The sequence below is a fragment of the Oncorhynchus gorbuscha genome, linkage group LG14 (genome assembly GCF_021184085.1).
Source record: "Oncorhynchus gorbuscha isolate QuinsamMale2020 ecotype Even-year linkage group LG14, OgorEven_v1.0, whole genome shotgun sequence".
NCBI lineage: Eukaryota > Metazoa > Chordata > Actinopteri > Salmoniformes > Salmonidae > Oncorhynchus > Oncorhynchus gorbuscha.
The window spans coordinates 7,004,486-7,030,253 of record NC_060186.1 but is presented as its reverse complement, the minus strand read 5'-3'; the positions used below and the strand labels follow the sequence as shown (position 1 = coordinate 7,030,253).

The 25,768-nt window shown below is 41.4% G+C and overlaps 1 protein-coding gene across 1 annotated transcript in view; it reads left to right on the top strand.

The window, feature by feature from the left end:
• Nucleotides 1-17,494: 17,494 nt before the first annotated feature.
• Nucleotides 17,495-25,768, top strand: part of LOC123995860 (voltage-dependent L-type calcium channel subunit alpha-1C-like) — a 657,732-nt gene continuing 649,458 nt past the window's right edge. The window contains 2 exon segments of the mRNA XM_046299539.1: nt 17,495-17,737; nt 17,740-17,975. Coding sequence (XP_046155495.1) covers nt 17,495-17,737; nt 17,740-17,975 — 479 coding nt within the window.

The following is a 25,768-nucleotide window of genomic DNA, read 5'->3' as shown; positions in this document are numbered from 1 at the left end:
TTAACGTCTCTTTTCTGGATTTTGATAATTAGTTGTACACAGAGGATATTTTTGCAGAATTCTGCGTGCAGAGTCTCAATTTGGTGTTTGTCCCATTTTGTGAAGTTTTGGTTGGTGAGCGGACCCCAGACCTCACATCCATAAAGGGCAATGGGCTCTATGACTGATTCAAGTATTTTTGCCAAATCCTAATTGGTATGTTGAAATTTATGTTCCTTTTGATGGCATAGAATGCCCCTTCTTGCCTTGTCTCTCAGATCGTTCACAGCTTTGTGGAAGTTACCTGTGGCGCTGATGTTTAGGCCAAGGTATGTATAGTTTTTTTTGTGTGCTCTTGGGCAACAGTGTCTAGATGGAATTTGTATTTGTGGTCCTGGTGACTGGACCTTTTTTGGAACACCATTATTTTGGTCTTACTGAGATCTACTGTCAGGGCCCAGGTCTGGCAGAATCTGTGCATAAGATCTAGGTGATGCTGTAGGCCCTCCTTGGTTGGTGACAGAAGCACCAGATCATCAGCAAACAGTAGACATTTGACTTCAGATTCTAGTAGAGTGAGGCTGGGTGCTGCAGACTTTTCTAGTGCCCACGCCAATTCGTTGATATATATGTTGAAGAGGGTGGGGCTTAAGCTGCATCCCTGTCTCACCCCACAACCCTGTGTGAAGAAATGTGTTTGTTTTTTGCCAATTTTAACCACACACTTATTGTTTGTGTACATGGATTTTATAATGTTGTATGTTTTACCCCCAACACCACTTTCCATCAATTTGTATAGCAGACCCTCATGCCAAATTGAGTCGAAGGCTTTTTTACATTTTACATTTACATTTAAGTCATTTAGCAAAGCATGAGAAGACTTTGCCTTTGTTTTGGTTTGTTTGGTGTGCAGGGTGAATACGTGGTCTGTTGTACGGTAATTTGGTAAAAAGCCAATTTGACATTTGCTCAGTACATTGTTTTCATTGAGGAAATGTGCGAGTCTGCTGTTAGTGATAATGCAGAATATTTTCCCAAGGTTACTGTTGACGCATATTCCACGGTAGTTATTGGGGTCAAATTTGTCTCCACTTTTGTGTATTGGGGTGATCAGTCCTTGGTTCCAAATATTGGGGAAGATGCCAGAGCTAAGGATGATGTTAAAGAGTTTTAGTATAGCCAATTGGAAATTGTTGTCTGTATATTTGATCATTTCATTGAGGATACCATCAACACCACAGGCCTTTTTGGGTTGGAGGGTTTTTATTTTGTCCTGTAACTCATTCAATGTAATTGTAGAATCCAGTGGGTTCTGGTAGTCTTTAATAGTTGATTCTAAGATCTGTATTTGATCATGTATATGTTTTTGCTCTTTATTCTTTGTTATAAAGCCAAAAAGATTGGAGAAGTGGTTTACCCAGACATCTCCATTTTGGATAGATAATTCTGTGTGTTGTTGTTTGTTTAGTGTTTTCCAATTTTCCCAATAGTGGTTAGAGTCTATGGATTCTTCAATTACATTGAGCTGATTTCTGACATGCTGTTCCTTCTTTTTCCGTAGTGTATTTCCTCTCTCTCTCTCTCTCTCTCTCTCTCTCTCTCTCTCTCTCTCTCTCTCTCTCTCTCTCTCTCTCTCTCTCTCTCTCTCTCTCTCTCTCTCTCTGTGTGTGTGTGTGTGCATCTCTGTCTCTCTCTCTCTGTGTGTGTGCGTCTCCCTCTCTCTCTCTCTCTCTCTCTCTCTCTCTCTCTCTCTCTCTCTCTCTCTCTCTCTCTCTCTCTCTCTCTCTCTCTCTCTCTCTCTCTCTCTCTCTCTCTCTCTCTCTCTCTCTGTGTGTCTCTCTCTCTCATCCTCTCTTTGGTAAATGTAAGATGTTGGATGATAAGTGCTACTCTGAGTGTCTTCCTTCCCATCTGGTAACTGGGCCAGATGATATCCGTGGTGATGATGGAAGTGAAACTGAAGCTGATTTCACACCCACAGAACTACACTTCCTGCCTGCCTGGCCCTCTCCTCTCCATACAGGCCTGGCTGATCAGTGGTGGGAGAGAGAGATGGAGGAGGGAGACAGATTTGGAGGATAGGAGGAGGGAGATAGAGATAGAGTTGGAGTGGGGAGATATGGTGGAAAAGGAGAGAGTAAGGTGGATGGATAGTGATGGAGTGAGAGGTGAGTGTAGGGAGGAATGGAGGGATGGAGGGAGAGGTGAGTGTAGGGAGGGATTGAGGGAGAGGTGAGTGCAGGGAGGGGTGGAGGGAGAGGTGAGTGTAGGGAGGGATGGAGGGATGGAGGGAGAGGTGAGTGTAGGGAGGGATGGAGGGAGAGGTGAGTGTAGGGTGGGATGGAGGGAGAGGTGAGTGTAGGGAGGGATGGAGGGAGAGGTGAGTGTAGGGAGGGATGGAGGGAGAGGTGAGTGTAGGGAGGGATGGAGGGAGAGGTGAGTGTAGGGAGGGATGGGGGAGAGGTGAGTGTAGGGAGGGATGGAGGGATGGAGGGAGAGGTGAGTGTAGGGAGGGATGGAGGGAGAGGTGAGTGTAGGGTGGGATGTTTGGAGAGGTGAGTGTAGGGAGGGATGGAGTGAGAGGTGAGTGTAGGGAGGGATGGAGTGATGGAGGGAGAGATGAGTGTAGGGAGGGATGGAGTGGTGGAGGGAGAGGTGAGTGCAGGGAGGGGTGGAGGGAGAGGTGAGTGTAGGGTGGGATGTTTGGAGAGGTGAGTGTAGGGAGGGATGTTTGGAGAGGTGAGTGTAGGGAGGGATGGAGGGAGAGGTGAGTGTAGGGAGTGATGGAGGGAGAGGTGAGTGTAGGGAGGGATGGAGGGAGAGGTGAGTGTAGGGAGGGATGGAGGGAGAGGTGAGTGTAGGGAGGGATGGAGGGAGAGGTGAGTGTAGGGAGGGATGGAGGGAGAGGTGAGTGTAGGGAGGGATGGAGGGATGGAGGGAGAGGTGAGTGTAGGGAGGGATGGAGGGAGAGGTGAGTGTAGGGAGGGATGGAGGGATGGAGGGAGAGGTGAGTGTAGGGAGGGATGGAGGGAGAGGTGAGTGTAGGGAGGGATGGAGGGAGAGGTGAGTGTAGGGTGAGATGGAGGGAGAGGTGAGTGTAGGGAGGGATGGAGGGAGAGGTGAGTGTAGGGAGGGATGGAGGGATGGAGGGAGAGGTGAGTGTAGGGAGGGATGAAGGGAGAGGTGAGTGTAGGGAGGGATGGAGGGATGGAGGGAGAGGTGAGTGTAGGGAGGGATGGAGGGAGAGGTGAGTGTAGGGAAGGATGGAGGGATGGAGGGAGAGGTGAGTGTAGGGAGGGATGGAGGGAGAGGTGAGTGTAGGGTGAGATGGAGCGAGAGGTGAGTGTAGTGAGGGATGGAGGGATGGAGGGAGAGGTGAGTGTAGGGAGGGATGGAGAGAGAGGTGAGTGTAGGGAGGGATGGAGGGAGAGGTGAGTGTAGGGAGGGATGGAGGGAGAGGTGAGTGTAGGGAGGGAGGGATGGAGGGAGAGGTGAGTGTAGGGAGGGATGGAGGGAGAGGTGAGTGTAGGGAGGGATGGAGGGAGAGGTGAGTGTAGGGAGGGATGGAGGGAGAGGTGAGTGTAGGGAGGGAGGGATGGAGGGAGAGGTGAGTGTAGGGAGGGATGGAGGGAGAGGTGAGTGTAGGGAGGGATGGAGGGAGAGGTGAGTGTAGGGAGGGATGGAGGAGAGGTGAGTGTAGGGAGGGATGGAGGGAGAGGTGAGTGTAGGGAGGGATGGAGGGAGAGGTGAGTGTAGGGAGGGATGGAGGGAGAGGTGAGTGTAGGGAGGGATGGAGGGATGGAGGGAGAGGTGAGTGTAGGGAGGGATGGAGGGAGAGGTGAGTGTAGGGAGGGATGGAGGGAGAGGTGAGTGTAGGGAGGGATGGAGGGAGAGGTGAGTGTAGGGAGGGATGGAGGGATGGAGGGAGAGGTGAGTGTAGGGAGGGATGGAGGGAGAGGTGAGTGTAGGGAGGGATGGAGGGATGGAGGGAGAGATGAGTGTAGGGAGGGATGGAGGGAGAGGTGAGTGTAGGGAGGGATGGAGGGAGAGGTGAGTGTAGGGAGGGATGGAGGGATGGAGGGAGAGGTGAGTGTAGGGAGGGATGGAGGGAGAGGTGAGTGTAGGGAGGGATGGAGGGAGATGTGAGTGTAGGGTGAGATGGAGGGAGAGGTGAGTGTAGGGAGGGATGGAGGGAGAGGTGAGTGTAGGGTGAGATGGAGGGAGAGGTGAGTGTAGGGAGGGATGGAGGGAGAGGTGAGTGTAGGGAGGGATGGAGGGAGAGATGAGTGTAGGGAGGGATGGAGGGAGAGATGAGTGTAGGGAGGGATGGAGGGAGAGATGAGTGTAGGGAGGGATGGAGGGAGAGGTGAGTGTAGGGAGGGATGGAGGGAGAGGTGAGTGTAGGGTGAGATGGAGGGAGAGGTGAGTGTAGAGAGGGATGGAGGGAGAGGTGAGTGTAGGGAGGGATGGAGGGAGAGATGAGTGTAGGGAGGGATGGAGGAGAGATGAGTGTAGGGGGGAGGGATGGAGGGAGAGGTGAGTGAGTTGCCTTCTTTCATCCGCCTCCAGGTGGAATCTGGGTTACTCTGTTACTCTCTGGTCCCATATTCTCTCTCTCTCTCTCTCTCTCTCTCTCTCTCTCTCTCTCTCTCTCTCTCTCTCTCTCTCTCTCTCTCTCTCTCTCTCTCTCTCTCTCTCTCTCTCTCTCTCGCTCTCTCTCCAGATAAATATTAATGAGCAGGTTATTAATATCTTCCAGCCTGCGTGTATGTGTTTGTGTGTGAGCGAGTGTGTGGGGTCGGCACAGAAGCACAGTGTATCAGAGAGGAAGAGGCGAAGCGAGAGGGTTTACGCCGCCCCAAAATCCGTCCACGTTAAGCAGATCATTATTTATGAAACGCCCACACCAGTAGAAATACACTTTCTTCAGCTGAAACATGATGGCCAGAGTTTACCCAGGATGCACAACGATAAGTCACTAAGTTATCCTTTTAGTTAAAGCATTATATATTTGGGCTTGAAGTTAGAAATCTGAACTCCCCACTTTGTGTAAATCCGTGTAAATATATTTTCCTTTGATATTTCTACATTGAGGTTTTTTTATACCCACCAGCATGTCGTTGTTTATGAATCAGAAACAGTTGTAAAGTTAGTCTTCTTCCTGACTGAGATGAGCCGAATAGCCTGGTGTCCACTTGGTCTCCTGAGCTGAATAGCCTGGTGTCCACTTGGTTTCCTGAGCCAAATAGCCTGGTGTCCACTTGGTCTCCTGAGCCGAATAGCCTGGTGTCCACTTGGTCTCCTGAGCCGAATAGCCTGGTGTCCACTTGGTTTTCTGAGCCGAATAGCCTGGTGTCCACTTGGTTTCCTGAGCCGAATAGCCTGGTGTCCACTTGGTCTCCTGAGCCGAATAGCCTGGTGTCCACTTGGTCTCCTGAGCCGAATAGCCTGGTGTCCACTTGGTTTCCTGAGCCGAATAGCCTGGTGTCCACTTGGCCTCCTGAGCCGAATAGCCTGGTGTCCACTTGGTCTCCTGAGCCGAATAACCTGGTGTCCACTTGGCCTCCTGAGCCGAATAGCCTGGTGTCCACTTGGCCTCCTGAGCCGAATAGCCTGGTGTCCACTTGGCCTCCTGAGCCGAATAGCCGAGTGTGGACCTGGTCCTAGATCAGTTCCTATACTCTGAGATGCTTTGTCCACTCTGACCCTCTCACTGTAAAGGATTCCCATCAGGCCTAGTGAGTTAGGAGCCTGTTTTCATCGGGGTCTGCTGTGTGCTGTTTCCTCTACAGGCTAGACAACAGGACATATTGCTACCGCAGCACAGCACAGCATCCGCTCAGTAGCTGTTACAAACCTGCAGCTCCACGTCTCTGTTTGTGTTGGTTCCCATGCAGTGAGACATTGATTGGCCTGTCATAATAAAACCATGTGACTAATCTCTCATTTATGATGGGGATCAATGGAGAGGCTGCCCAGGGACCAGTCTCAATCCATGATACATGAAGCTGCCCAAGGACCAGTCTCAATTATCTATCCTGAACAATGGGTTAACTATATCAGTGGGTTAACTGCATTGTTAACTGAAATGTGTTAACTGCCTTGTTAACTGAACAGTGGGTTAACTGCCTTGTTACCTGAACAGTGGGTTAACTGCCTTGTTAACTGCCTTGTTAACTGAACAGTGGGTTAACTGCCTTGTTAACTGAACAGTGGGTTAACTGCCTTGTTAACTGATCAGTGGGTTAACTGCCTTGTTAACTGATCAGTGGGTTAACTGCCTTGTTAACTGAACAGTGGGTTAACTGCCTTGTTAACTGAACAGTGGGTTAACTGCCTTGTTAACTGAAAAGTGGGTTAACTGCCTTGTTAACTGAACAGTGGGTTAACTGCCTTGTTAACTGAACAGTGGGTTAACTGCCTTGTTAACTGAACAGTGGGTTAACTGCCTTGTTAACTGAACAGTGGGTTAACTGCCTTGTTAACTGATCAGTGGGTTAACTGCCTTGTTAACTGAACAGTGGGTTAACTGCCTTGTTAACTGAACAGTGGGTTAACTGCACAGTGGGTTAACTGCCTTGTTAACTGATCAGTGGGTTAACTGCCTTGTTAACTGAACAGTGGGTTAACTGCCTTGTTAACTGAACAGTGGGTTAACTGCCTTTTTAACAGAACAGTGGGTTAACTGCCTTTTTAACAGAACAGTGGGTTAACTGCCTTGTTAACTGAACAGTGGGTTAACTGCACAGTGGGTTAACTGCCTTGTTAACTGAACAGTGGGTTAACTGCACAGTGGGTTAACTGCCTTGTTAACTGAACAGTGGGTTAACTGCCTTGTTAACTGAGCAGTGGGTTAACTGCCTTGTTAACTGAACAGTGGGTTAAGTGCCTTGTTCATCTGCAGACCAACAGTTTTGTACCTTGACAGCTCGGGGATCCGATCCGGCAACCTTTCGGTTACTAGCCCAACGCTCTAACCACTAGGCTACCCTGCCTCTAACCACCTTGTTAACTGAACAGTTCTGTACCTTGACAGCTCGGGGATCCGATCCGGCAACCTTTCGGTTACTAGCCCAACGCTCTAACCACTAGGCTACCCTGCCTCTAACCACCTTGTTAACTGAACAGTTCTGTACCTTGACAGCTCGGGGATCCGATCCGGCAACCTTTCGGTTACTGGCCCAACGCTCTAACCACTAGACTACCCTGCCTCTAACCACCTTGTTAACTGAACAGTTCTGTACCTTGACAGCTCGGGGATCCGATCCGGCAACCTTTCGGTTACTAGCCCAACGCTCTAACCACTAGGCTACCCTGCCTCTAACCACCTTGTTAACTGAACAGTTCTGTACCTTGACAGCTCGGGGATCCGATCCGGCAACCTTTCGGGTTTCTGGCCCAACGCTCTAACCACTAGGCTACCCTGCCTCTAACCACCTTGTTAACTGAACAGTTCTGTACCTTGACAGCTCGGGGATCCGATCCGGCAACCTTTCGGGTTACTGGCCCAACGCTCTAACCACTAGGCTACCCTGCCTCTAACCACCTTGTTAACTGAACAGTTCTGTACTTTGACAGCTCGGGGATCTGATCCGGCAACCTTTCGGGTTACTGGCCCAACGCTCTAACCACTAGGCTACCCTGCCTCTAACCACCTTGTTAACTGAACAGTTCTGTACCTTGACAGCTCGGGGATCCGATCCGGCAACCTTTCGGGTTTCTGGCCCAACGCTCTAACCACTAGGCTACCCTGCCTCTAACCACCTTGTTAACTGAACAGTTCTGTACCTTGACAGCTCGGGGATCCGATCCGGCAACCTTTCGGGTTTCTGGCCCAACGCTCTAACCACTAGGCTACCCTGCCTCTAACCACCTTGTTAACTGAACAGTTCTGTACCTTGACAGCTCGGGGATCCGATCCGGCAACCTTTCGGGTTACTGGCCCAACGCTCTAACCACGAGGCTACCATGCCTCTAACCACCTTGTTAACTGAACAGTTCTGTACCTTGACAGCTCGGGGATCCGATCCGGCAACCTTTCGGTTACTGGCCCAACGCTCTAACCACTAGGCTACCCTGCCTCTAACCACCTTGTTAACTGAACAGTTCTGTACCTTGACAGCTCGGGGATCCGATCCGGCAACCTTTCGGGTTACTGGCCCAACGCTCTAACCACGAGGCTACCATGCCTCTAACCACCTTGTTAACTGAACAGTTCTGTACCTTGACAGCTCGGGGATCCGATCCGGCAACCTTTCGGGTTTCTGGCCCAACGCTCTAACCACTAGGCTACCCTGCCTCTAACCACTAGGCTACCCTGCCTCTAACCACTAGGCTACCCTGCCTCTAACCACTAGGCTACCCTGCCTCTAACCACTAGGCTACCCTGCCTCTAACCACTAGACTACCCTGCCTCTAACCACTAGGCTACCCTGCCTCTAACCACTAGACTACCTGCCTCTAACCACTAGGCTACCCTGCCTCTAACCACTAGACTACCTGCCTCTAACCACTAGGCTACCCTGCCTCTAACCACTAGGCCTCCCTGCCTCTAACCACTAGGCCTCCCTGCCTCTAACCACTTTATATTCCCAAAGCATGTTTAGGTATTTTTATTCTTCCTCATTACAAGACTAGGTCAGCCTCCCAAAGGGCTCTCTAATCCCTATATAGTGCACTATTTTGGACCAGAAGTAGTGGACTACATAGGAAATAGGGAGGCAGTTTAGGGTACTGGAGATGAGCCAGTGTGTACTGTATATTATCAAATGGATGAATCAATAGGATAAAACACATCTGCTATACAGCTGACTTCCTGTTGGGGTTTGGGGAAATCATATATACATTCTATAAATTACACATACATTATATGAAGTATACAACTTCCTGTTGGGGTTTGGGGAAATCATATATACATTCTATAAATTACACATACATTATATGAAGTATACAACTTCCTGTTGGGGTTTGGGGAAATCATATATACATTCTATAAATTACACATACATTATATGAAGTATACAACTTCCTGTTGGGGTTTGGGGAAATCATATATACATTCTATAAATTACACATACATTATATGAAGTATACATACATTATATATCAATTATATATCAATTATATGAATTACACATCAATTATATGAATTACACATAAATTATATGAATTACACATCAATTATATGAATTATACATCAATTGTATGAATTACACATCAATTATATGAATTATACATCAATTATATGAATTACACATAAATTATATGAATTACACATAAATTATATGAATTACACATAAATTATATGAATTACACATCAATTATATGAATTATACATCAATTGTATGAATTACACATCAATTATATGAATTACACATCAATTATATGAATTACACATCAATTATATGAATTACACATCAATTATATGAATTACACATCAATTATATGAATTACACATCAATTATATGAATTATATATCAATTATATGAATTATACATCAATTATATGAATTACACATCAATTATATGAATTACACATCAATTATATGAATTATACATCAATTATATGAATTACACATCAATTATATGAATTACACATCAATTATATGAATTATATATCAATTATATGAATTATACATCAATTATATGAATTACACATCAATTATATGAATTACACATCAATTATATGAATTATACATCAATTATATGAATTACACATCAATTATATGAATTACACATCAATTATATGAATTACACATCAATTATATGAATTACACATAAATTATATGAATTACACATCAATTATATGAATTATACATCAATTGTATGAATTACACATCAATTATATGAATTATACATCAATTGTATGAATTACACATCAATTATATGAATTATACATACATTAGGGTAGAGCGATATCTGTCTAGGGGTCACAGGGTAGAGAGATATCTGTCTAGGGGTCACAGGGTAGAGAGATATCTGTCTAGGGGTCACAGGGTAGAGAGATATCTGTCTAAGGGTCACAGGGTAGAGAGATATATTTTGAGGGGTCACAGGGTAGAGAGATATCTGTCTAGGGGTTACAGGGTAGAGAGATATCTGTCTAGGGGTCACAGGGTAGAGAGATATCTCTCTAGGGGTCACAAGGTAGAGAGATATCTGTCTAGAGGTCACGGGGTAGAGAGATATCTGTCTAGGGGTCACAGGGTAGAGAGATATCTGTCTAGTGGTCACAGGGTAGAGAGATATCTGTCTAGGGGTCACAGGGTAGAGAGATATCTGTCTAGGGGTCACAGGGTAGAGAGATATCTGTCTAGGGGTCACAGGGTAGAGAGATATCTGTCTAGGGGTCACAGGGTAGAGAGATATCTGTCTAGGGGTCACAGGGTAGAGAGATATCTTTCTAGGGGTCACAGGGTAGAGAGATATCTGTCTAGGGGTCACAGGGTAGAGAGATATCTGTCTAGGGGTCACAGGGTAGAGAGATATCTTTCTAGGGGTCACAGGGTAGAGAGATATCTGTCTAGGGGTCATAGGGTAGAGAGATATCTGTCTAGGGGTCACAGGGTAGAGAGATATCTTTCTAGGGGTCACAGGGTAGAGAGATATCTGTCTAGGGGTCATAGGGTAGAGAGATATCTGTCTAGGGGTCACAGAGTAGAGAGATATCTCTCTAGGGGTCACAGGGTAGAGAGATATCTTTCTAGGGGTCACAGGGTAGAGAGATATCTGTCTAGGGGTCACAGGGTAGAGAGATATCTGTCTAGGGGTCACAGGGTAGAGAGAGTTATATATTTACCTGGCAGGCACACGCTAGATCCCTAAAGCAGATGTGTGTCTGAGTGTGTTAGCCCAGTTAGCATATGGATGTGTGTCTGAGTGTGTTAGCCCAGTTAGCATATGGATGTGTGTCTGAGTGTGTTAGCCCAGTTAGCATATGGATGTGTGTCTGAGTGTGTTAGCCCAGTTAGCATATGGATGTGTGTCTGAGTGTGTTAGCCCAGTTAGCATATGGATGTGTGTCTGAGTGTGTTAGCCCAGTTAGCATATGGATGTGTGTGTGTGTGTTAGCCCAGTTAGCATATGGATGTGTGTGTGTGTCAGGCATGTTTCTGTGTATGGAACAGGGCTAGCAGAGGAAGAGGAGGAGAGTGAGTGTAGGGAGGGATGGAGGGAGAGGTGAGTGCATGGAGGAAGAGGAGAGTGAGCGGCTGCTGCCAACATACTGACTCAACTCCAGCCACTTTAATAATGGAAAAATTGATGTAAAAAATGTATCACTAGCCACTTTAAACAATGCCACTTAATATAATGTTTACATACCCTACATTACTCATCTCATGTGTAGATATTGTACTCGATACCATCTACTGCATCTTGCCTATGCCGTTCTGTACCATCACTCATTCATATATCTTTATGTACATATTCTTTATCCCTTTACACTTGTGTGTATGAGAGAGAGAGAGAGAGAGAGAGAGAGAGAGAGAGAGAGAGAGAGAGAGAGAGAGAGAGAGAGAGAGAGAGAGAGAGAGAGAGAGAGAGAGAGAGAGAGAGAGAGAGAGAGAGAGAGAGAGAGAGAGAGAGAGAGAGAGAGAGAGAGAGAGAGAGAGAGAGAGAGAGAGAGAGAGAGAGAGAGAGAGAGAGAGAGAGAGAGAGAGAGAGAGAGAGAGAGAGAGAGAGAGAGAGAGAGAGAGAGAGAGAGAGAGAGAGAGAGAGAGAGAGAGAGAGAGAGAGAGAGAGAGAGAGAGAGAGAGGTAGAGAGAGAGAGAGAGAGGGGTAGAGAGAGAGAGAGATAGAGAGAGAGAGAATGGAATGTAGTAAGGTAATTTGGAGGTTTTGTAGACCGGAACAGACATGTTGCATAGCTAATTATCACTAGGTGTTCAGAATGGATTTTATGTCCCAAATGGCAGCCTATTTAGTATACAGTGCACTGCTTTTGACCAGGGCCCATAGAGCTGTGTAAAGGGATCTGGGTGCCATTTAGGACCAAGCCCAAGTCATGTATCACTACAAGAAACAGATTCATTTTGACTGTTTGTCTTTCGGCGCTGTAAGGAACACTTAACTGCAGTTAAATATAGAACTGCCTTTGGATGACAACTGAGCCACTCACCATCACCATCAGACTTCAAACCATCTCAATCTCATCTTCATCAATAAAGTAATGAGTTGATGAATGATTGATCCGATTCCTAGATGATTTCTGCAGGATTCACTCACTGCTGGAATTACTGATGTCTCCTCCTCAGTCCTCCATCCCTCTATCCTCATCCCTCTATCCTCTCCTCCTCCTCAGTCCTTCATCCCTTTATCCTCATCCCTCTATCCTCTCCTCCTCCTCAGTCCTTCATCCCTTTATCCTCATCCCTCTATCCTCTCCTCCTCCTCAGTCCTTCATCCCTTTATCCTCATCCCTCTATCCTCTCCTCCTCCTCAGTCCTCCATCCCTTTATCCTCATCCCTCTATCCTCTCCTCCTCAGTCCTTCATCCCTTTATCCTCATCCCTCTATCCTCTCCTCCTCATCCCTCTATCCTCTTCTCCTCCTCAGTCCTTCATCCCTTTATCCTCATCCCTCTATCCTCTTCTCCTCCTCAGTCCTTCATCCCTTTATCCTCATCCCTCTATTCTCTTCTCCTCCTCATCCCTCCATCCCTCTATCCTCTCCTCCTCATCCCTCTATCCTCTCCTCCTCATCCCTCCATCCTCTCCTCCGTATCCCCCATCCCTCTATCCTCTCCTCCTCCTCAGCCCTTCCTCCCTCTATCCTCATCCCTCTATCCTCTCCTCCTCCTCAGCCCTTCCTCCCTTTATCCTCATCCCTCTATCCTCTCCTCCTCATCCCTCCATCCCTCTATCCTCTCCTCCTCCTCAGCCTTTCTTTCCTTTATCCTCATCCCTCTATCCTCTCCTCCTCATCCCTCTATCCACTCATCCTCATCCCTCTATACTTTCCTCCTCATCCCTTTATCCTCCCTTCCTCGTCCCTCCGTCCCCCTATCCTCTCCTCCTCGTCAGACTAGTCAGGATCGAGGGAAAGATGAATGAACTCAGATTAAATAAGTGATGACATGGTGTTTGGTCGTCCCACTACGACTCAGATTAAATAAGTGATGAGATGGTGTTTGGTCGTCCCACTACGACTCAGATTAAATAAGTGATGACATGGTGTTTGGTCGTCCCACTACGACTCAGATTAAATAAGTGATGACATGGTGTTTGGTCGTCCCACTACGACTCAGATTAAATAAGTGATGACATGGTGTTTGGTCGTCTCACTACGACTCAGATTAAATAAGTGATGACATGGTGTTTGGTCGTCCCACTACGACTCAGATTAAATAAGTGATGACATGGTGTTTGGTCGTCCCACTACGACTCAGATTAAATAAGTGATGACATGGTGTTTGGTCGTCCCACTACGACTCAGATTAAATAAGTGATGACATGGTGTTTGGTCGTCTCACTACGACTCAGATTAAATAAGTGATGACATGGTGTTTGGTCGTCCCACTACGACTCAGATTAAATAAGTGATGACATGGTGTTTGGTCGTCCCACTACGACTCAGATTAAATAAGTGATGACATGGTGTTTGGTCGTCTCACTACGACTCAGATTAAATAAGTGATGACATGGTGTTTGGTCGTCCCACTACGACTCAGGAAACCATGCAGTTTATTAGGCGACAGATGAAATAAGTGATGATGAACTTCACAGGGAGGTCAAAGTGCAGTGATGAACTTGATGCTCATTTCCAATAAACATTGAGGCTCAATCTGGGGACATGATGATCGATACTTGACTGCAGTTTGACAAATACAAATAATCTATCTCTTTTGTCCATAATAATCTCATCATGTAGGATATACCCTGGTCTCCCTATAATCTCATCATGTAGGATATACCCTGGTCTCCCTATAATCTCATCATGTAGGATATACCCTGGACTCCCTATAATCTCATCATGTAGGATATACCCTGGACTCCCTATAATCTCATCATGTAGGATATACCCTGGTCTCCCTATAATCTCATCATGTAGGATATACCCTGGACTCCCTATAATCTCATCATGTAGGATATACCCTGGACTCCCTATAATCTATATACCCTGGTCTCCCTATAATCTCATCATGTAGGATATACCCTGGACTCCCTATAATCTCATGATGTAGGATATACCCTGGACTCCCTATAATCTCATGATGTAGGATATACCCTGGTCTCCCTATAATCTCACCATGTAGGATATACCCTGGTCTCCCTATAATCTCATCATGTAGGATATACCCTGGACTCCCTATAATCTCATGATGTAGGATATACCCTGGTCTCCCTATAATCTCATCATGTAGGATATACCCTGGTCTCCCTATAATCTCATCATGTAGGATATACCCTGGTCTCCCTATAATCTCATCATGTAGGATATACCCTGGACTCCCTATAATCTCATGATGTAGGATATACCCTGGACTCCCTATAATCTCATCATGTAGGATATACCCTGGACTCCCTATAATCTCATGATGTAGGATATACCCTGGTCTCCCTATAATCTCATCATGTAGGATATACCCTGGTCTCCCTATAATCTATATACCCTGGACTCCCTATAATCTCATCATGTAGGATATACCCTGGACTCCCTATAATCTCATCATGTAGGATATACCCTGGACTCCCTATAATCTATATACCCTGGACTCCCTATAATCTCATGATGTAGGATATACCCTGGACTCCCTATAATCTATATACCCTGGACTCCCTATAATCTCATCATGTAGGATATACCCTGGACTCCCTATAATCTCATCATGTAGGATATACCCTGGACTCCCTATAATCTCATGATGTAGGATATACCCTGGTCTCCCTATAATCTATATACCCTGGACTCCCTATAATCTCATGATGTAGGATATACCCTGGACTCCCTATAATCTCATGATGTAGGATATACCCTGGACTCCCTATAATCTCATCATGTAGGATATACCCTGGTCTCCCTATAATCTATATACCCTGGACTCCCTATAATCTCATCATGTAGGATATACCCTGGACTCCCTATAATCTCATCATGTAGGATATACCCTGGACTCCCTATAATCTATATACCCTGGACTCCCTATAATCTCATGATGTAGGATATACCCTGGACTCCCTATAATCTATATACCCTGGACTCCCTATAATCTCATCATGTAGGATATACCCTGGACTCCCTATAATCTCATCATGTAGGATATACCCTGGTCTCCCTATAATCTCATCATGTAGGATATACCCTGGACTCCCTATAATCTCATCATGTAGGATATACCCTGGACTCCCTATAATCTCATCATGTAGGATATACCCTGGACTCCCTATAATCTCATCACGTAGGATATACCCTGGACTCCCTATAATCTCATCATGTAGGATATACCCTGTTCTCCCTATAATCTCATCATGTAGGATATACCCTGGACTCCCTATAATCTCATGATGTAGGATATACCCTGGTCTCCCTATAATCTCATCATGTAGGATATACCCTGTTCTCCCTATAATCTCATGATGTAGGATATACCCTGGTCTCCCTATAATCTCATGATGTAGGATATACCCTGGTCTCCCTATAATCTCATCATGTAGGATATACCCTGGACTCCCTATAATCTCATCATGTAGGATATACCCTGGACTCCCTATAATCTCATCATGTAGGATATACCCTGGACTCCCTATAATCTCATCATGTAGGATATACCCTGGACTCCCTATAATCTATATACCCTGGACTCCCTATAATCTCATGATGTAGGATATACCCTGGACTCCCTATAATCTCATCATGTAGGATATACCCTGGACTCCCTATAATCTCATCATGTAGGATATACCCTGGTCTCCCTATAATCTCATCATGTAGGATATACCCTGGTCTCCCTATAATCTCATCACGTAGGATATACCCTGGACTCCCTATAATCTCATCATGTAGGATATACCCTGGACTCCCTATAATCCCATCATGTAGGATATACCCTGGTCTCCCTATAATCTCATCATGTAGGATATACCCTGGACTCCCTATAATCTCATCATGTAGGATATACCCTGGACTCCCTATAATCTCATCATGTAGGATATACCCTGGACTCCCTATAATCTCATCATGTAGGATATACCCTGGACTCCCTATAATCTATATACCCTGGTCTCCCTATAATCTCATCATGTAGGATATACCCTGGACTCCCTATAATCTCATGATGTAGGATATACCCTGGACTCCCTATAATCTCATGATGTAGGATATACCCTGGTCTCCCTATAATCTCATCATGTAGGATATACCCTGGACTCCCTATAATCTCATCATGTAGGATATACCCTGGACTCCCTATAATCTATATACCCTGGACTCCCTATAATCTCATGATGTAGGATATACCCTGGACTCCCTATAATCTCATCATGTAGGATATACCCTGGACTCCCTATAATCTCATCACGTAGGATATACCCTGGACTCCCTATAATCTCATCATGTAGGATATACCCTGGACTCCCTAATGGCGCGGCAGGCTAAGGCACTGCATCTCAGTTCAAGAGGCGTCACTACAGTCCCTGGTTTGAATCCAGGCCAGAATCACATCCGGCCCTGCCTAGTTAAATAAAGGTTAAATGTAATAAACCCACACTAAATGTTAGTGACAAAAGGTGAAAATCCGATGGAAACCCATTTAATCGAACCACTACGTCATCACACACAGACTGTTATCACAACGACTCAATTGGATGGAAAATGTGAGGATTCTATTTATGAGGATTCTATTTATGAGGATTCTAGAATATTGACGTGAACGTTCTGTCGAAAACTGGATGGTAAATCTTGCTATTGTTTTTCAGTTATCTCCACCACTACGGCTCTGCTTTATCCTTCTTTTAACTCTGTCCCCAGATCAGCGTTAGGCTGGGTTTAGACATGGAGTACTGAGCAGAGAGATTAGGCATGGATGGTCTTAGAACAGTGTCAATACATGATGAGTAGAGATGTTTTACACTATTATTGGAGTATGACATGTACAGTACTTTGTTTCTGGTAGTAATCTAGCTGACACATGGAGAACATGGGGTAAATCTCTCTGTATCTCTGTCACACACACACTCTCTCTCTCTCTCTCTCTCTCTCTCTCTCTCTCTCTCTCTCTCTCTCTCTCTCTCTCTCTCGCTCTCTCTCTCTCTCTCTCTCTCTCTCTCTCTCTCTCTCTCTCTCTCTCTCTCTCACTCTCTCTCTCTCACCCTCTCTCTCTCCAGTCCAACCCATTTCTGCACTGAATGTCTCTCTGTCTGCCTGACTGTCTGTTAAAATAAAAGATATACTCTATGATAGTTGTGTTGTTACATTTAGTCAGGATTAAATTGGCAACGGAGTCGGACTGGTCTGACACCTGTTCCTAAACTAACTCCACTAAATAGATCAAGATTACGTAGATGTACCAAATGTTCCCAATGGCCCCGTTCTGCCACTGTATCCCACATCTCAAGTCCCCCTGCTCACCCCTCTCCCCCTTCTCTCCTCCTTCCAGGCTCCGACTACTCCCCCCCACCGCTGCCGGAGGCGGCGCCCATTCTGAACGATACCAGCGTTGCAGATGGAGGAGGTGGCGTGGGTGGAAGTGGAGGTGGGCGCGGGCCCCTGGAGGCCGTGGTCGGAGGGCGGTGGTGGGGCTAGCAGCAGAGCACATCCCCAGCGGCCCCGGGCGGCCCTCACCTGGCAGGCGGCCATCGAGGCGGCGCGGCAGGCCAAGCAAATGGGGAACGCGGGCGCGCCCATCTCCACAGCCAGCTCCACACAGAGGAAGAGGCAGCACTACACCAACAAGCCCAAGAAACCCATCAACACGGCCCCAACCAGACCTCCCAGAGCCCTGCTCTGCCTCACCCTCAAGAACCCCATCCGCAGAGCCTGCATCAGCATCGTGGAGTGGAAGTATCCTCTACTATATATAGTGCTGTGAACTGGTTTAATATATATAGTGCTGTGAACTGGTTTATTATATATAGTGGTGGTATGAACTGGTTTATTATATATAGTGGTGTGAACTGGTTTATTATATATAGTGATGGTGTGAACTGGTTTATTATATATAGTGATGGTGTGAACTGGTTTATTATATATAGTGGTATGAACTGGTTTATTATATATAGTGGTGTGAACTGGTTTATTATATATAGTGATGGTGTGAACTGGTTTATTATATATAGTGGTGTGAACTGGTTTAATATATATAGTGGTGTGAACTGGTTTATTATATATAGTGATGGTGTGAACTGGTTTATTATATATAGTGGTATGAACTGGTTTATTATATATAGTGGTGTGAACTGGTTTATTATATATAGTGGTGTGAACTGGTTTATTATATATAGTGGTGGTGTGAACTGGTTTATTATATATAGTGGTATGAACTGGTTTATTATATATAGTGGTGTGAACTGGTTTATTATATATAGTGGTGGTGTGAACTGGTTTATTATATATAGTGATGGTGTGAACTGGTTTATTATATATAGTGGTATGAACTGGTTTATTATATATAGTGGTGTGAACTGGTTTATTATATATAGTGGTGTGAACTGGTTTATTATATATAGTGGTGTGAACTGGTTTATTATATATAGTGGTGTGAACTGGTTTAATATATATAGTGGTGTGAACTGGTTTATTATATATAGTGGTGTGAACTGGTTTAATATATATAGTGATGGTGTGAACTGGTTTATTATATATAGTGGTGTGAACTGGTTTATTATATATAGTGGTGTGAACTGGTTTATTATATATAGTGATGGTGTGAACTGGTTTATTATATATAGTGGTGTGAACTGGTTTATTATATATAGTGGTGTGAACTGGTTTATTATATATAGTGATGGTGTGAACTGGTTTATTATATATAGTGGTGTGAACTGGTTTATTATATATAGTGATGGTGTGAACTGGTTTAATATATATAGTGGTATGAACTGGTTTATTATATATAGTGGTGTGAACTGGTTTATTATATATAGTGGTGTGAACTGGTTTATTATATATAGTGATGGTGTGAACTGGTTTATTATATATAGTGGTATGAACTGGTTTATTATATATAGTGGTGTGAACTGGTTTATTATATATAGTGGTGGTGTGAACTGGTTTATTATATATAGTGGTGTGAACTGGTTTATTATATATAGTGGTGTGAACTGGTTTATTATATATAGTGGTGTGAACTGGTTTATTATATATAGTGATGGTGTGAACTGGTTTAATATATATAGTGGTATGAACTGGTTTATTATATATAGTGGTGTGAACTGGTTTATTATATATAGTGGTGTGAACTGGTTTATTATATATAGTGATGGTGTGAACTGGTTTAATATATATAGTGGTATGAACTGGTTTATTATATATAGTGGTGTGAACTGGTTTATTATATATAGTGGTGTGAACTGGTTTATTATATATAGTGGTGTGAACTGGTTTATTATATATAGTGATGGTGTGAACTGGTTTATTATATATAGTGATGGTGTGAACTGGTTTATTATATATAGTGGTGGTGTGAACTGGTTTATTATATATAGTGATGGTGTGAACTGGTTTATTATATATAGTGGTGGTGTGAACTGGTTTATTATATATAGTGATGGTGTGAACTGGTTTATTATATATAGTGGTGTGAACTGGTTTATTATATATAGTGGTGGTGTGAACTGGTTTATTATATATAGTGGTGTGAACTGGTTTAATATATATAGTGGTGTGAACTGGTTTATTATATATAGTGGTGTGAACTGGTTTATTATATATAGTGGTGTGAACTGGTTTATTATATATAGTGATGGTGTGAACTGGTTTATTATATATAGTGGTATGAACTGGTTTATTATATATAGTGGTGTGAACTGGTTTATTATATATAGTGGTGTGAACTGGTTTATTATATATAGTGGTGGTGTGAACTGGTTTATTATATATAGTGGTATGAACTGGTTTATTATATATAGTGGTGTGAACTGGTTTATTATATATAGTGGTGGTGTGAACTGGTTTATTATATATAGTGATGGTGTGAACTGGTTTATTATATATAGTGGTATGAACTGGTTTATTATATATAGTGGTGTGAACTGGTTTATTATATATAGTGGTGTGAACTGGTTTATTATATATAATGGTGGTGTGAACTGGTTTATTATATATAGTGATGGTGTGAACTGGTTTAATATATATAGTGGTATGAACTGGTTTATTATATATAGTGGTGTGAACTGGTTTATTATATATAGTGGTGTGAACTGGTTTATTATATATAGTGATGGTGTGAACTGGTTTAATATATATAGTGGTATGAACTGGTTTATTATATATAGTGGTGTGAACTGGTTTATTATATATAGTGATGGTGTGAACTGGTTTATTATATATAGTGGTGTGAACTGGTTTATTATATATAGTGATGGTGTGAACTGGTTTATTATATATAGTGATGGTGTGAACTGGTTTATTATATATAGTGGTGGTGTGAACTGGTTTATTATATATAGTGATGGTGTGAACTGGTTTATTATATATAGTGGTGGTGTGAACTGGTTTATTATATATAGTGATGGTGTGAACTGGTTTATTATATATAGTGGTGTGAACTGGTTTATTATATATAGTGGTGGTGTGAACTGGTTTATTATATATAGTGGTGTGAACTGGTTTATTATATATAGTGGTGTGAACTGGTTTATTATATATAGTGGTGTGAACTGGTTTAATATATATAGTGATGGTGTGAACTGGTTTATTATATATAGTGGTGTGAACTGGTTTATTATATATAGTGGTGTGAACTGGTTTATTATATATAGTGGTGGTGTGAACTGGTTTATTATATATAGTGATGGTGTGAACTGGTTTATTATATATAGTGATGGTGTGAACTGGTTTATTATATATAGTGGTGTGAACTGGTTTATTATATATAGTGGTGTGAACTGGTTTATTATATATAGTGGTGGTGTGAACTGGTTTATTATATATAGTGGTGTGAACTGGTTTATTATATATAGTGATGGTGTGAACTGGTTTATTATATATAGTGGTGTGAACTGGTTTATTATATATAGTGATGGTGTGAACTGGTTTATTATATATAGTGGTGTGAACTGGTTTATTATATATAGTGATGGTGTGAACTGGTTTATTATATATAGTGATGGTGTGAACTGGTTTATTATATATAGTGGTGGTGTGAACTGGTTTATTATATATAGTGGTGGTGTGAACTGGTTTATTATATATAGTGGTGTGAACTGGTTTATTATATATAGTGGTGGTGTGAACTGGTTTATTATATATAGTGGTGGTGTGAACTGGTTTATTATATATAGTGGTGTGAACTGGTTTATTATATATAGTGATGGTGTGAACTGGTTTATTATATATAGTGGTGGTGTGAACTGGTTTATTATATATAGTGGTGTGAACTGGTTTATTATATATAGTGGTGGTGTGAACTGGTTTATTATATATAGTGGTGGTGTGAACTGGTTTATTATATATAGTGGTGGTGTGAACTGGTTTATTATATATAGTGGTGGTGTGAACTGGTTTATTATATATAGTGGTGTGAACTGGTTTATTATATATAGTGGTGTGAACTGGTTTATTATATATAGTGGTGGTGTGAACTGGTTTATTATATATAGTGATGGTGTGAACTGGTTTATTATATATAGTGGTGTGAACTGGTTTAATATATATAGTGATGGTGTGAACTGGTTTATTATATATAGTGGTGTGAACTGGTTTATTATATATAGTGGTGGTGTGAACTGGTTTATTATATATAGTGGTGGTGTGAACTGGTTTATTATATATAGTGGTGGTGTGAACTGGTTTATTATATATAGTGATGGTGTGAACTGGTTTATTATATATAGTGGTGTGAACTGGTTTAATATATATAGTGATGGTGTGAACTGGTTTATTATATATAGTGATGGTGTGAACTGGTTTATTATATATAGTGGTATGAACTGGTTTATTATATATAGTGGTGTGAACTGGTTTAATATATATAGTGATGGTGTGAACTGGTTTATTATATATAGTGATGGTGTGAACTGGTTTATTATATATAGTGGTATGAACTGGTTTATTATATATAGTGGTGTGAACTGGTTTAATATATATAGTGATGGTGTGAACTGGTTTATTATATATAGTGATGGTGTGAACTGGTTTAATATATATAGTGGTATAAACTGGTTTATTATATATAGTGGTGTGAACTGGTTTATTATATATAGTGATGGTGTGAACTGGTTTATTATATATAGTGGTGTGAACTGGTTTAATATATATAGTGATGGTGTGAACTGGTTTATTATATATAGTGATGGTGTGAACTGGTTTATTATATATAGTGGTATGAACTGGTTTATTATATATAGTGGTGTGAACTGGTTTAATATATATAGTGATGGTGTGAACTGGTTTATTATATATAGTGGTGTGAACTGGTTTATTATATATAGTGGTATGAACTGGTTTATTATATATAGTGGTGTGAACTGGTTTAATATATATAGTGATGGTGTGAACTGGTTTATTATATATAGTGGTGTGAACTGGTTTAATATATATAGTGATGGTGTGAACTGGTTTATTATATATAGTGGTGTGAACTGGTTTATTATATATAGTGGTATGAACTGGTTTATTATATATAGTGGTGTGAACTGGTTTAATATATATAGTGATGGTGTGAACTGGTTTATTATATATAGTGGTGTGAACTGGTTTAATATATATAGTGATGGTGTGAACTGGTTTATTATATATAGTGATGGTGTGAACTGGTTTATTATATATAGTGGTGGTGTGAACTGGTTTATTATATATAGTGGTGTGAACTGGTTTATTATATATAGTGGTATGAACTGGTTTATTATATATAGTGGTGTGAACTGGTTTATTATATATAGTGGTGTGAACTGGTTTATTATATATAGTGGTATGAACTGGTTTATTATATATAGTGGTGGTGTGAACTGGTTTATTATATATAGTGATGGTGTGAACTGGTTTATTATATATAGTGGTATGAACTGGTTTATTATATATAGTGATGGTGTGAACTGGTTTAATATATATAGTGATGGTATGAACTGGTTTATTATATATAGTGGTGTGAACTGGTTTATTATATATAGTGGTATGAACTGGTTTATTATATATAGTGGTGTGAACTGGTTTATTATATATAGTGGTGTGAACTGGTTTATTATATATAGTGGTATGAACTGGTTTATTATATATAGTGATGGTGTGAACTGGTTTATTATATATAGTGATGGTGTGAACTGGTTTATTATATATAGTGGTATGAACTGGTTTATTATATATAGTGGTGTGAACTGGTTTATTATATATAGTGGTGTGAACTGGTTTATTATATATAGTGGTATGAACTGGTTTATTATATATAGTGGTGGTGTGAACTGGTTTATTATATATAGTGATGGTGTGAACTGGTTATTATATATAGTGGTGTGAACTGGTTTATTATATATAGTGATGGTGTGAACTGGTTATTATATATAGTGATGGTGTGAACTGGTTTATTATATATAGTGGTGTGAACTGGTTTATTATATATAGTGGTGTGAACTGGTTTATTATATATAGTGGTGTGAACTGGTTTATTATATATAGTGGTGGTGTGAACTGGTTTATTATATATAGTGGTGGTGTGAACTGGTTATTATATATAGTGATGGTGTGAACTGGTTTATTATATATAGTGGTGTGAACTGGTTTATTATATATAGTGATGGTGTGAACTGGTTATTATATATAGTGATGGTGTGAACTGGTTTATTATATATAGTGGTGTGAACTGGTTTATTATATATAGTGGTGTGAACTGGTTTATTATATATAGTGGTGGTGTGAACTGGTTTATTATATATAGTGGTGGTGTGAACTGGTTTATTATATATAGTGGTGTGAACTGGTTTATTATATATAGTGGTGTGAACTGGTTTATTATATATAGTGGTGGTGTGAACTGGTTTATTATATATAGTGGTGTGAACTGGTTTATTATATATAGTGGTGTGAACTGGTTTATTATATATAGTGGTGTGAACTGGTTTAATATATATAGTGATGGTGTGAACTGGTTTATTATATATAGTGATGGTGTGAACTGGTTTATTATATATAGTGGTATGAACTGGTTTATTATATATAGTGGTGTGAACTGGTTTATTATATATAGTGGTGTGAACTGGTTTATTATATATAGTGGTGGTGTGAACTGGTTTATTATATATAGTGGTGTGAACTGGTTTATTATATATAGTGGTGTGAACTGGTTTATTATATATAGTGGTGGTGTGAACTGGTTTATTATATATAGTGGTGTGAACTGGTTTATTATATATAGTGGTATGAACTGGTTTATTATATATAGTGGTGTGAACTGGTTTATTATATATAGTGGTGTGAACTGGTTTATTATATATAGTGGTATGAACTGGTTTATTATATATAGTGGTGTGAACTGGTTTAATATATATAGTGATGGTGTGAACTGGTTTATTATATATAGTGGTGTGAACTGGTTTAATATATATAGTGATGGTGTGAACTGGTTTATTATATATAGTGGTGTGAACTGGTTTATTATATATAGTGGTATGAACTGGTTTATTATATATAGTGGTGTGAACTGGTTTAATATATATAGTGATGGTGTGAACTGGTTTATTATATATAGTGGTGTGAACTGGTTTAATATATATAGTGATGGTGTGAACTGGTTTATTATATATAGTGATGGTGTGAACTGGTTTATTATATATAGTGGTGGTGTGAACTGGTTTATTATATATAGTGGTGTGAACTGGTTTATTATATATAGTGGTATGAACTGGTTTATTATATATAGTGGTGTGAACTGGTTTATTATATATAGTGATGGTGTGAACTGGTTTATTATATATAGTGGTATGAACTGGTTTATTATATATAGTGGTGGTGTGAACTGGTTTATTATATATAGTGATGGTGTGAACTGGTTTATTATATATAGTGGTATGAACTGGTTTATTATATATAGTGATGGTGTGAACTGGTTTAATATATATAGTGATGGTATGAACTGGTTTATTATATATAGTGGTGTGAACTGGTTTATTATATATAGTGGTATGAACTGGTTTATTATATATAGTGGTGTGAACTGGTTTATTATATATAGTGGTGTGAACTGGTTTATTATATATAGTGGTATGAACTGGTTTATTATATATAGTGATGGTGTGAACTGGTTTATTATATATAGTGATGGTGTGAACTGGTTTATTATATATAGTGGTATGAACTGGTTTATTATATATAGTGGTGTGAACTGGTTTATTATATATAGTGGTGTGAACTGGTTTATTATATATAGTGGTATGAACTGGTTTATTATATATAGTGGTGGTGTGAACTGGTTTATTATATATAGTGATGGTGTGAACTGGTTATTATATATAGTGGTGTGAACTGGTTTATTATATATAGTGATGGTGTGAACTGGTTATTATATATAGTGATGGTGTGAACTGGTTTATTATATATAGTGGTGTGAACTGGTTTATTATATATAGTGGTGTGAACTGGTTTATTATATATAGTGGTGTGAACTGGTTTATTATATATAGTGGTGGTGTGAACTGGTTTATTAT